General features: G+C 39.1%; 1 protein-coding gene across 1 annotated transcript in view; it reads right to left on the bottom strand.

The window, feature by feature from the left end:
- The window catches only part of Lekr1 (leucine, glutamate and lysine rich 1), a 170,043-nt gene that overhangs the window by 33,179 nt on the left and 123,349 nt on the right, over window positions 1-13,515 (bottom strand). The window contains exon 9 of the mRNA XM_060378393.1: window positions 12,580-12,783. Within this exon, the coding sequence (XP_060234376.1) occupies window positions 12,580-12,783 (204 nt within the window). The remainder of the gene's footprint in view (window positions 1-12,579; window positions 12,784-13,515) is intronic.

Below are 13,515 nucleotides of genomic sequence, written 5' to 3'. Positions count from 1 at the left end.
TTCTAATGCCAAAAGCCCCATTTTTTTTTTTTTTCCTACAGGACAGCCATGCTTAGACCGTGAAAACAAAAGATGTTGAACACTGAGCTACTTCTCCAGGACTATGCCAGGCTTCATGCTGTCAAACTTCCCGCCACGCTTCTCACCATGACAATAATGGACTACATTTCTAACCTATAAGCCAGCACCAATGAAATGTTTTCCTTTATAAGAGCTGTCATGGTCATGGCGTCTCTTCACAGCCTCAGAAACCCTAACTAAGACAACGGGTTAACTAAGCACATGTTTAGTCTTGGAGCCTCAATTCCAACCCAGTCTAGCTCTTGCCAGCTCCCTGCACTCTCCGTCTTCACCCCCAAGCTGCCACCCTCTGCTTCAGGTGGGTGCAGGGTTTGTACTTGGCTACCGTACCATTCAGAGCCTGTTCTTATACTCTGGTAGTGCCATGTCTGAGGGTGTATAACACTAAAGAAAAACAAACCCACCTCAACAGGTTAAGGGGCAGACTCTTACAGAAAAATCCTTTCCGTTTATAAATACATTTTTATTTTGTACTATGCCCTGAAAGTTATGTAGCAGGCTGGCATATAGTATGTGTAAGTCAATATTTCTATATAAAGTAATTTTGGTTATGTGCAACCAGAGGGACTAAGCAAAAAATTCTAGCAAACTGGAAAAAATACAGGCTGTGTCAAGAGGATATCAGCACTCAAGTGTGCTTTGGTCTTTATATTGTTTGAAATAAATTCAAGTTATTAATTTTAGACCTCATTAAGTACATATGATAGAATTTCAATAGTAACAGCTAACAAAATAGAAATGGAATATACTGCTAGTGAAAAAAAAAAGTACCAGGAAAATACACAAAACTCCAACAATCCTCTCCCCCAAAAGCCTATAAAGAGCAGAAAAGGAATGTGAATAGAAAGATTAGAATAATGATAACAAAAAGGCAAAAGGAGAGAGAAAGCAAATACAAGCAAACTTAACGAGCGACTGTAGCTCTGTGTTCTCCATACAAAAGGCCCTAAAACAAGGATGGCTAAAGATAGATATGTTAGTGTGGAAAACACTTAACAGCTACATATTAAAGGAGGAATGTAAACAGTGTCACCAGGCAAGCAGACTTTTAGAACTAAAGCAATTATTTGGGGGCTGAAATGATAATGAGTTAATTTCACTATGAGTATCTTAAACTTAGATGCAGCAACTTAAAAATAACTTTAAAATAAAGAAACTGGCATAGCTCTAAAGCAAAACTATCAAATCCATACAACTGTGGTCAAAGTCAACACAACTTCCTTAGTTATTAAAAAAAAAAATTGCTCCAGGATCCCTACAGATGGCCATGGAAACACACATTGCACAACTGTAGACTGCAATAGGAGTGACACTCCAGGTGTTGTAATGTAGCAAGGGAGAGACACAAAGAGATAATGTGGTAAAGAGAGAAGCCTGCTAGGAAGAGTCTTTCAGGGGCCCTCTGTGGTAGGCTCCTGTCCTGTTACATGTTTTCTCCTATTTCTAATATCCATCCCATTTGTCTTTCTAAGTGAGGATTGATCATGTTACCCTGGGTCCTCTTTCTTGTCTATCTTCTTTAGGTGTACAGATTTTAGTATGTTTATCCTATCTTATAGGTATAGTACCCACTTATAAGTGAGTATATACCATGTGTGTCTTTCTGCTTCTGGGATACCTCTGATCTTATCTAGGTCCCACCATTTGCCTGCAAAGTTCATGATTTCCTTGTTTTTAATTGCTGAATAGTATTCCATTGTGTAAAAGTACCACAATTTCTGTATCCATTCCTCAACTGAGGGGCATCTGGGTTGTTTCCAGGTTCTGGCTATTACGAATAAAGCTGCTGCAAACATGGTTGAGCAAATGTCTGCAACTCATAACCAAACCTTTGCAGGGTGCAGGGAATCATATGAAAGAAGGAGGAGTTAGTATGACCTGGGAGGACAGGAGCTCCACAAAGACCAAATATATCTGGGCCCAGGGGTCTTTTCTGAGACTATTTCTCCAACCAAGGACCATGAACGGATATAACCTACAACCCCTGCCCAGATATAGCCCATCACAGCTCAGTATCTAAGTGGGATCCCTAGTTAGAGGAACAGGGACTGTCTCAGAAATGAACTCAATGTCTGCCTCTTTGACTCCCCCCACTCCCCCAAGGGAGAAGCAGCCTTGATAAGCCACAGAAAACATTGTAGCCAGTCCTGAAGAGATTTGATAAGCTAGGATCAGACGGAAGGGAAGGAGGACCTCCCCCATCAGTGGAATTAGAGAGGGGCAGGAAGGAGATGAGGGAGGGAGGGTGGGATTGGGAGGAAATGAGGGAGGGGGCTATGGCTGGGAGACAAAGTAAATAAACTATAACTAATATAAAAAAATAATAAAGAAAAAAAAGAGAGAAGCCTGAATGCAAACAATAAGGTTTACTTGAAGTTAGTATGTAGAACCCTTGTATGCAAGTTGTAGAAAAGCACATAATTATTTTCTAGTTCATATGAAACTGACTATATACGAGGTCAGAAAATAAACTGCATCACATTCAAAAAAATCTTAAGCAACCGTTTTACTATAACCTGCACTATCTAGTATCACACGGTACTAGACCCTCAAACATGTCTAATACAAACTGAGATGGTGACAGACATGCCAGACTTGAACATTTAGATCAATAATCTAAAATATCCACAACTACTTTTAAAGTCTATGTATTTTTTTATTTTAAACATTATTAAAAAATAGGAAAAAAAAACCCACACACACTAAAATTAACCAGACCCACCCAAAGACTATACAACTCAATGAGCTTTTCTACTGCTGAAGCTAGCATTGGGAAAAGCAGATTGTCACACTGGATTTTATACTGTCACCATATAACATTTTTATGCACTTACCCACCACCAAAAGTTAAAAGTCCATGACAGAATTATAACTAGAAAAATAATTAGCTTTATATCCTCTTTCATAACTCGTGTTCATTGTCTGCAAAAGTTACACATTTAATTGAGGATGTGTGTTGTAGATATATTAGGTTAAATAAAATATATTATTAAATTTTATTTCATCTATTTATTTTGTTATTAATGTGGCAAGTAACTTATAAAAAGTATATACCTTGAATTATATTCCTGATAAGATATGGTCTACATTCTGGGAAACAAATATCAGTTACAAGGTATAAATAATATACCTCTATATATTTGAAAAAATTTAATGTTTCTGAATAAGCTACAGGTCAAACTAAAAATCATGATTAGTATTTAGATATACTTAGAACTAAACAATAATAAAATTTCTGCTGAAGCAGACTAGATAAATGGTGGTGTTCCTCAGGCTACAATACAAATCAAGAAACGGATAGTCCTTTATAACCTGTGTACAAATCTCTGGAACTGAACCCTAAGCACAAAGAACAAACCATGGAACAAAGCAGACAGGATGAGTTTGGGGTGTGCACTGGGCATCAGGATTCCACATATGCTAAGCAAGTGCTGTCCCCCGAGTTGTTTGCCTAACCCCGGAATCTAATTCTGTGAAGATAAATTGAGTTCAAAGTCTAACATTTTTTAGGACCAGAATAACTGATAAAAATTATAGAGAAGCAGGGACATAACAGGCTGCCAGTTCGAAGATGTTCTCTATCAGTTTGAGGGTGTTTCTTTTTATCCTCATTTGCTGAGAAGGCAAACTTCAGGTTGAAGATTACCATGGCAAAAAGAAAGACTGGATGGGCCTGGGGAGAGGAAGCACAGGGAACTTCAAAGCCGACAGGAAGGTTCTCTGTCCTGAGATGAGGATGTCCATTGGGTTGGACGTCTTAATCCTTACATAAGCCTTCTACATGGCTATTGGGAACTTAGGACAATAATCATTGGTAAAGCCAAAGCACAAAGGAGAATAATTTGGTGGGATGAAAAGAATTCCAGGCCACGACCAAGGTGCTGCAATGGTCTCCTGAGTAGAGGGCAGCACTGTTCTGTCTGGACACAGCAGCACCATCTAATCCTGGACACGGGCAAATTAGTCACTGCAGCTGTGCTGTTTAAAGTCCAGAGAACTGAAAAGGAAAGTCTTCTTTGGTCATGGGTCAGACACACTGGCTTGTTTGCACAGTCATCTTTAGGCTGGAACAGAGGAAATAAAGCAAAATGAAGAGGTTCTGGATGGCAAGGTGGGGTACCAGCACCCACCTTGGTCTGTGGTGCTCCTCCTGGACATTTCTCTGCTTCAGAGTTTGATTCAGGTGCTGCCAACTCCTACATTTTATCTGCAGCTCATATAAATTTGAGTATGACTCATGTACCCAGCTTCACACCTGACTGCTGTTTTATTGAAATAATATCTCAAGCCTTACACCCGAAACTTCATATCATACAATACAAATGCTTGTTTTTTGCTCACAGAATGTGCCATCTGCTGTTCGCCTCCACAGGTATGATTTCAGTATCCCACATTAGGTGCAAGTTTTACCTGAGGATGGTGCTTTTTACAGCAGACAGAAAAGAAAAATGATCAACACAGATATTTGAAAACTTCTGTTCACATTTCAATGCCAAGTGACCAAGTACAGAAAGGATTGGGTGTAACTAGCATATCTGTGGTGGGAGCATTACTATAGTGGGAGATACTCTGTAAGTCACCGGACCACAGCCCTCTACTAGAGTGGGAGGCACACTGGCCACTTAGGAGTGCTCACCTGGCTCAGCAGAACACTTCCCAACTCGGAAATCTCTGGACTGAAAAACATTTCTTGGTTCAACTGTGATGGTTTCTCCTGGTAGTAGTGCTGGGGTAGGTCTGGTGCTATGTAAACAAATACTAAAATTCTGGTCCCCAAGATCTAGCTGTAGTCCAAATGAGTGCATTCTCTCAAGTATACCAGTCTTTGCTGTATAAACCTTGCTCCCCAATTATCTCTGATTGGTTAATAAAGAAGGTTAGACAGCTTGTAACCGGGCAGAGAGAAGTAGGCAGAGTTTTGGTTCCCAAGCTTGGGGTCTGTGGTAGGGACTAAAAGGCCCGGAGAGAAGAAGAAAACAGGAAGTAAAAAAAAAAAAGATGGAGAGGAAGTGGCCTGCTGGAGCAGATCCAGCCCAGACTGGACTAATATTGGCAAGTAACATGGGGAGTACAGCTCGGAGGTGGCTAGACTAGCTTAGAAAATTAGTTTAACTCGTACTTGCCCAAAGCTGTTTACTAAGTCAATAGGTCTTAGTCTCAATTATTGGAGAACTAGCCAGATCATTGTAAAGCCTCGTGGAATTAATAAATACTCAAAAACTATTAGTCACAACATTCTGGTTCTAGTTTTATTCATAGTTTCTGCTTTCCCCCTCTGAATGGAATGTGCTTCTTTTTCATTATCCAGCTTGGCAATGCTATTAAGGGCACTAAATACTTTGTCCTGATTGGGATCTGCTTCTTTGTAATCTCTGTCTTTCCTTGATTTATTTTATTGTTATGTGTATGAGCGTTTGTCTGCATGCAAGACTGAGTACCATATATGTGCCTGGTATCTGTGGAGGCCTGGAAATGGAGTTATATGTGGTTGTGAACCAGCTTATGGATTTTGGAAACTGAACCTAGGTTCTCTGCAAGAGCAATAGGCATTCTTAATTGCTGAGCTATCTCCCCATTCCTCCTCCCTTGTAATCTCTCTTGTATTACCTCCAGTGAATCTATGGTTTGCATGTTCTTTATTCTTCATTCTCAGAATATATTTATGTTTTCTATATGTATGGGACCATAGGGTGTGTTCTTTTTTATTCTAGCATCTTTTATTCAGCACAAATCTTTTTAAATTTATCTATGCTGTGCTGTGCATAATTCGTCCATTTATTTTTATTCTGAGTAGTACTCTGTTGTGCAAATGCAACCACAATTTGTTCTCTATTCATCTGTTGATGAATAGTTAGACTGATCCATAGACTTTGACTATTACAAATTAAGCCACTGTAGATATGTATGTTTGTATGTTTCATTTTTCTTTGTTAAATACATAGGCATGAAATATCATATTTCTTTGTGTGCTGACTAGTCTTGTTTAGTAAAATGTCTGCACAAATCTTTTTCTCAGATTTTAGTAGGCTGTTTATGTTCTTAAAACTGAGTTTCTAATATTTTTTTGTATTCTGGAAACAAATCCTTTATTAGATATATCTTTTGCAAATATAATACCCCAAGCTATGGCTTGTCTTCTAAGTCTCTTCCTAGTTCTCTGATGAACATGTTTTTAATTATGGTGAAGTCATTTGAACTTCTAATAAGACAGAAGAACTGTAAGATAATATGTTTATATTTTTTTTTAGCCACTAAGTATGTGGTTGTTACCATACCAACAATACACAAATACACTGGTCTAATTTTTAGTAATATCATTCAACTAGGTTTGATCCCAGAATCACATTATAGCAAATTTGATCAAGAAAATGAGCAGCTATCAAAAGAAATAAAGAAGCACTTCAGTTAAAATGGCACTGATTATCAAAAAGGTCAGCATCATAGAATAGATATGGCTGTCCATGTGTTCATTAAAAGGGGACTGATGGAAGAGTCCTGGCAATCTGGTACAATTTCTTTTTTCTCTATTCTTGTTTCAGATTCACTTTTCAAAACTATTATTTTATTTTTATTTATGTGGACATATGTGTCTGTGTGTAGATTTGTATACTTGAGTAGCAGTGCCTGCAGAGGCTTAAAAGAAGAAGGTACAGGATGCCCTGGAGCTGAAGTTATAGGTGGTTGTGAACTGGTTGTGCCATGGGTACTGGTTTTCTGAGAGAATATGAGGTGCTCCTAACTGCTGAGTCATCTCTCCAGCACCCTCACTTTTTTCTTAAATCAGGTTTTCTCTTTGAACCAATTCCAGTGAACATTTCTAGAAGGTGCCCTTGAGTAAACCTAGAGGTTACCTTTGCTACGAAGCAGATGGTACTTGTCAAGTCCAAAGGAAACTTGCCCAAATTCCAAAAGGCAGAAGGGACATATAGGCTACCTATGATGCCTACTGCCACACCAAAGCCCACGCTGCCCGCCAGACCCCCTAGTGTCACAAGTATCACAAGTACCTGTTCTACACTTCGAAGTCCATGAGAACTTGCATCTTAGCTCTTCTCACCTCCTTCCCTACCCTAAACTCTGCCAGCTTGCAGGTTCCCCTCCTATAGCAGGTCAGTCTTCTTATAACCCAGTTGTTTCAGTTATGCCCTGTCTCCTGCCTCTCTCAGTTTTCTCTCTTTGTCTTGCCCTTGCTCTCCCTATTTCCTTGCCCCACCCCCCGATCCTGCTTCTTTCATAGCTAGGTCCACTCCGCAGATGATGTTCAGTTTACTTTCTCTGCTCTGGGTTCTTCCAGATGCCTCTGGCTGTTCTCTCTCTGTTTATCTCTCTAAATCTACAACAAATCCTTTCTCTTCTTCATGCCATGGAACAGTCATTTCATCAGTTTATACTGACTATCTGAGATGTCTGAATTCCAGGCTCCCTCAAGACAGTTTTCATTTTGACACCATGAAATGTAGAATATATTCCTTACTCAGTCTCCTCCTCACGCACAAAGCTCTTTAGAACAGCAACTTCCGCTCCAGTAGACTACAGCAGCTGAGATATAGGAGGTCCAGGCTCAAAGTAGGTTAAACATGTGAGCATAATTCACGAAATTTACCAACAATTGTGAAGTATGATCGGACATTTCCACAAAGTCCAAGGAGTTAAGTAACTGTTATCCTATGAATTTATAACTGTGAGGGAAATTTTGTTTGGATCTGTAGTTACCAGAACAAGGACCTTTCTTTGATTGCTTGCTGAGCCTCTGTTCCTGGCTCTAAGAAGTCTTTAATGGGACAAGGCAGAGAAAATGCCTATGCATGGAGTTCTAATCACCAGTCTCGACTAGAATTTACAATGACTAATGTGTATAGTGATGATTAATCCTGATTCCTAAATGAAAACCACACTCAGGCAGTATACCCACGGAAGGACTTGCACACTGAGATTATAACACGGTGATAAAAGAAAGCTTTCTTGTGTAAAATTAAGAATTTCATACAGGAGGATAATTCTAGATAAATTAGAAAATATAAAAACATTAATTATAAAGGTTTAACCACGTTTAAAAAAGCTAAAGCTATATCCATGTAGATTTTTGGACTTCTTTAGAGCTGGTTTCAGAGATCTTGATGTTTTGGGATTATGGGAAATGCCACAGATTTAAGTCCTAAATCTGAGTTTTACTAAGAATCAAATAAAGGAGATTTCCATCAGAATCCTGAACAGCCACTGTATCCCAGTTCTTATTTTCAATAAAGTCAGAAGCCCTAGAAAATGTGGGGCTTTTCAGTTTCAATTCCTGTGATCAGTGGTTTGATGAGGATGGAAAACATTCTTACCCAGCTAGCACATACATAGAGAGTGCCTGCTGTGTGTCAGGAACTGCTCTTGTGTCTGGGGGTGCAAAGGCTCTTATCAAGCCTTAGAAATCTGTTCATACAATCCTCCCATTGTTAGAAGACATGAAACCAGAGAGTAAATGATTGAGTTGATGTGATTCACAAGTGGCCAAGCTAGTGCAATTTTGTGACACTGCAGGGCTTTCTGCAGTGTGTCATGCTGTCTTTCTTCTGAAGGCGTCTCAAAGAGAACTGTGGCTTGCTATCTCTAACACTCTACCCTGCAATCTCACCAGATTTTTTAAAATTAGCATTTTCAGAGTTGACACAATAGGCAAATTAGGATATACTTGCAATTAAGGGTATTTATTTTAAAAGCTAACTTTTAAATTCTCAGCCCCAAGGGGAAAAAATGAGACTCTAATTTCTTATATAAATGCAAAATTTTAGATTCCCTTAATTATAGTTAAAAATGAAACTGCAAACAAACGTCAAAGCAGAATGCCAAAACAACAGCTTTAAGTCCTATTTCACAAGTTGTTCTTTTAGAGATGTCTTCACATTGTCAATCAAAGAGATAATTTTGATTTTGCCACAGCTCCTGCCTCCATTAAAAACAGCAAGTGTGTGATAGCATAAGAAGCCGGGCAAGTGAGTTCTCAATGCTGTTGATGGACAGGGAGCCAGGGAGAACGGTGAGTCTGGGGAGAAACAGTTTGTTATATTATTAAAGATAGTATCGATTCTTTCGTTTGGTAATGTTGCACTGTGATAATGACATCAAGGTGGACTTGGACTAGTTGTTACAGCTCATGAATAAAGCAGATAATACTGAATTCAACAGATGTTTGCTGAATATCTACATGGTGACAATAGGCTATAAAAAATAATGCTTTGACCTGATAAAACAGGGTCGGATGAATGGGGAGAAGGTCCCACCCATCAGTGGACTTGGAAAGGGGAAGGGTGGAGAGGAGGGAGGGAGGGTGGGAGTGGGAGGAAATGAGGGAGTGGGATACAGCTGGGATACAGAGTTAATAAAATGTAACTAATAAGAAAAAATAAAAATTAAAAAAAATGATGCTTTAAGAAGCCAGTGTTAGAAGAAGGAGAAGAAGAAGAAGAAGAAGAAGAAGAAGAAGAAGAAGAGGAAGAGGAAGAGGAAGAGGAAGAGGAAGAGGAAGAAGAAGAAGAAGAAGAAGAAGAAGAAGAAGAAGAAGAAGAAGAAGAAGAAGAAGAAATATTTCAGAGTGTTTATAGCCTACAAGACATAGTGCTATATGCTTTAGCATCTACAGAAAGCTACCTGGTATTATAGCCCAGTTTGCACATAAGGCAATGGACTAACAGTTGGGTTGCCCAAGCTTGACAATGGTCAAGCTGGGATGTCAACCTGTTTGTTCAACTTAAAAACTCACAGAGCCTGTGCTTCAGCTCTGAACTCCTTGTTTGAGGCAGGGTCATATTACATAACCCTGGCTGGCCTGGCCTGGCTTCAAACTTGCAGGGATCCTCCTGCCTGGGCCACATCCATGCTGGGATTACAGGTATATACCACCATGGGCAGCTATGCGTCTTTTCAGTTTATCTAATATTAAACACGTCTAAATACTTCCTGTTGCTTTTAAGTTTTATTGATTTGTTCCTAAATGGACAGAGGGTGTTCACCACTCTGGTGATAATGTAAATCAGGATCCTCAGAGAAGAATTTCAGAAACATTTAAAAGATAGGAGGAGCTCGGCGATCACCATGGCAGACAGCATTCACCTGAGTACACAGATAATCTGCACTAATGCAGCATCGTTGAAAAGAGGGAAGCTGCACACCTATGATCCCAACACTCTGGGAAGCAAAAGCAGGCAGATCTATGTGAGCCTGAGGCTAGCCTGGTCTACGAGCAAGTCCAGAACAAAGCCTGTCTTGGAAAAAAGAAAGGAAGGAAGAAGGAAAGGAAGGAGGGAGGGAGGAAGGGAGGAAGAGAGGGAAGGAAGGAAGTTAAGAAGGATGGAAGGAAGGAAGGAAGGAAGGAAGGAAGGAAGGAAGGAAGGAAGGAGGGAGGAATGGAGGAAGGGAAGGAGAAGGAAAAGAAAAAATCCCTGGTAACAAGAATTGTTCAGATGACCAAATTCTTAACCAAAGACTTCTGAGGTTTTTATTTATTACAGTGTATCTTTTTATTGTACTTATGTGTATTCTCTATAAAATCATAGCTGTTTTTATATGATAGGTAATCATTGTGGCCATTGGTTATTAACCTGTATTTTAGAGACAGGGAGGACATTTCTGAAGTTATTGATGTGCCTAGGCCCTCAGTATGCATTTCTAATATATTTCTAATATATACTATCATTTATATCTGAATTATAGTTATCTTGAAGTTTCTGTGTCCATACAGATGTTCCTTTGTGTTTCTACGTGCTCAGTCTTTCAGTGGGTGCTCCTTCAGTAAGCCTGGCTTTTAAAGTTTTTGCTTATTAGACTGCAGCTTCTAATATGCTATTTGCTGGGATACTATATAATCGTGAAATGAAGAAGAAAAGAGGTTGATGAAGAGTCAGACAGGTACAAAGACAACATCGTTGCAAGAATCATTTTTAGTAACATCTCAACGTGAAGAAGAAATGTGGGAGACATTAGCTCCACAGTTGTTACTTAATCAAAGAGGAGTAGACATAAAATCAACCCATGAAGCACAAGACACAAGCCTTGTTTCTTAGGGAACTGTGAAGGCATGCTGGCCTCCATACAAACAAATGACTCTCATAGTCCACCACCGTGTCGGGGAGAAAGAGTTCTGAGCAACAAACCCAATTACCTAATTATAGCATGCCTGCCGTCTACTGCTGCAGCCCGACCCCAGATTTATTCTCAGAAAACAGTTACAATCATGAAGGGGAACAAAAGATTAAGATGTATAAGTTATCTCCATAAAGTTAAGTTTTACAGAAATTTTTAATGAGATAAAAATGACAGAAGAGGACCAGCAAGGTGGTTGGGAAAGGCCTGACAATCTGAATTCAACCACTGGGACTGCATAAAGGTGGAAGGAGAGAACCAAGTCCACAAAGTTGTCCTCTGACCTCTACGTGTACACTGTGGCATGTACGCCAACACACACACACACACACACACACACACACACACACACACGTGCATGCATGCACGCGCACACACACACACACCTCAAAAGCAATTAATAAAAATTCTTTTAAATTATGTAATAACAAATACCCAATCAATCATCAGCTTCCTATGTGCAGAGAATGGTAAAAAGTAAAAATTTTCAAACTTATAAGGCTTGTATTATTCTAGAATATGATAATTAGATCAATACATGTAAAAGGAACACTCTCTGTGACCCTATTTTAAAAATTAACAACAGGAAAAACCAAATGTTACACTATACCTTAGATATATAAATGGAACAAAAGGGTTCAGGATGAATGAGTGAAGACATTCTAGGCAAATTAAAACAAGAAAAAAAGCAGAGTTGAAACATTACTATAGAAAATGCTAGTGCAAAGGTCAGAACAAAAGTATCTTGAGAGTCTGGGCCAGAATGCTTTCAGTCCCATTGATATCACCTTTATGGAAACTTCAGAACCTACAATAGGTAAAGAGGAGGTAATAAAAAGGAATAGTGGTAAAAAAAGCAAACAAACATTTTTATGTTAAAAACAACCAGCTTGCATGGTGATGTACACCTGTAATCCCAGCACTCAGGGAGGCAGAGGCAGGCACATCTCTGTGAGTTTGAGGCCAGCCTGGTCTACATAGCAAGTCTAGGACAGCCAATGCTACACAGAAAACCCTTTCTCAAAAAACATCATCTTCATCATCATCATCGTAATCATCAACAGAATTCACCAATTTTGTGGTGAGGCTACAAATATTCACAAATGATCAAATGCTGGGTAGAATTCCGAGGGCATTGCAACTTGAACACCACCAATGCTTTGACTAACGGGGAGGCTCTACATAGCAATTTAGTCTCCCCGAGGTTCAGTTGATCACTTCAACGTGAAGTAATGAAGTTCACTGAGCTTACATGTGAAACATGTCTGAAGTCCTGACTTCACTGTTATTATAACATCCATTTTGATGTTTTAAATATACACTGAATACTTATTTAAAGGTAAAATACTTTTAAGGAATTACTGTTGACTGCACCTTTCATTTTTCAGTGTTAAAATTTCTTCCTGTGTCTGATGCAGGAGAGTTTTGGTCATCTCCAGTTCATTTTCTGTGATCTTGATTCTTCTTTTTATATCTTCTTCTTGTCTTTCTTTTGTATTCAGCTCTTCCTGTAAAGTTTTATATAGTTGTTGACAAGTAATTAAAGAGTCTTCCTTTTCTTTAAGTAGCCTTTTGTGTCTAAAAGAAGTTAAAAAATATCACAAGCATGCATTAGGTACTATGATTTTATAGTTATAGTTATATTATACTATACTTCTATAGATCTTTCATCATAACTATACCTAATAAAAAACCAAAGATGTTAAGAACATGGATAGTTCTTTGATGTTAAATTTTTTTTCCCATTGTGATAACTAACCTTCATTGCCAGCTTGGCTGGACTGAGAACCACCATGGGTTCTGCATGTATCTATGAGAGTGAGGGAAGACTCACTTTGAATACGGGCAACACCACTCCAGGGCGTGGGGTCCAGAACGAATAAGAAGAAAAAGGAACCTGGGCTCCCATTCATACTGTGGATGACATAATAGTTGCCTCATGCTTCCACTACCGTGCCTTCCCTGTCATAGTGGGCTGTATCCCCGAAACCCTAAGTTGATTTTTTTAAAAAGGTACTGAGTTCATGGAATGAGAAAAGTAACAGAAAATTGGTACGAAAGGGAGATAAACGAACCATGTGGTTCTTAGGCTTTGGGAACTGCTTTGTGGGAAGAATGTGAAAGAGTCTGGAAGTTATGGTAAGAGAAGTCTGCGATTGCTGTAAGCAGACCATTCTAGCAGAACACAAAATTCTCAGACAAAGAATTGCAGGGAAATGCAGACAGAGAAACCCAGATCATGAGACCTCGAGGGATCTTTTGGGCCATTCACGTGATGTTCTGGAAAAGAACATGGTTTCCCTCCTGTGC

Source organism: Meriones unguiculatus, chromosome 2, assembly GCF_030254825.1.
Source record: "Meriones unguiculatus strain TT.TT164.6M chromosome 2, Bangor_MerUng_6.1, whole genome shotgun sequence".
NCBI classification, from domain to species: Eukaryota; Metazoa; Chordata; class Mammalia; order Rodentia; family Muridae; genus Meriones; species Meriones unguiculatus.
The sequence above is the reverse complement of the archived record's forward strand: the minus strand, read 5'-3'. Positions and strand labels throughout refer to the sequence as shown.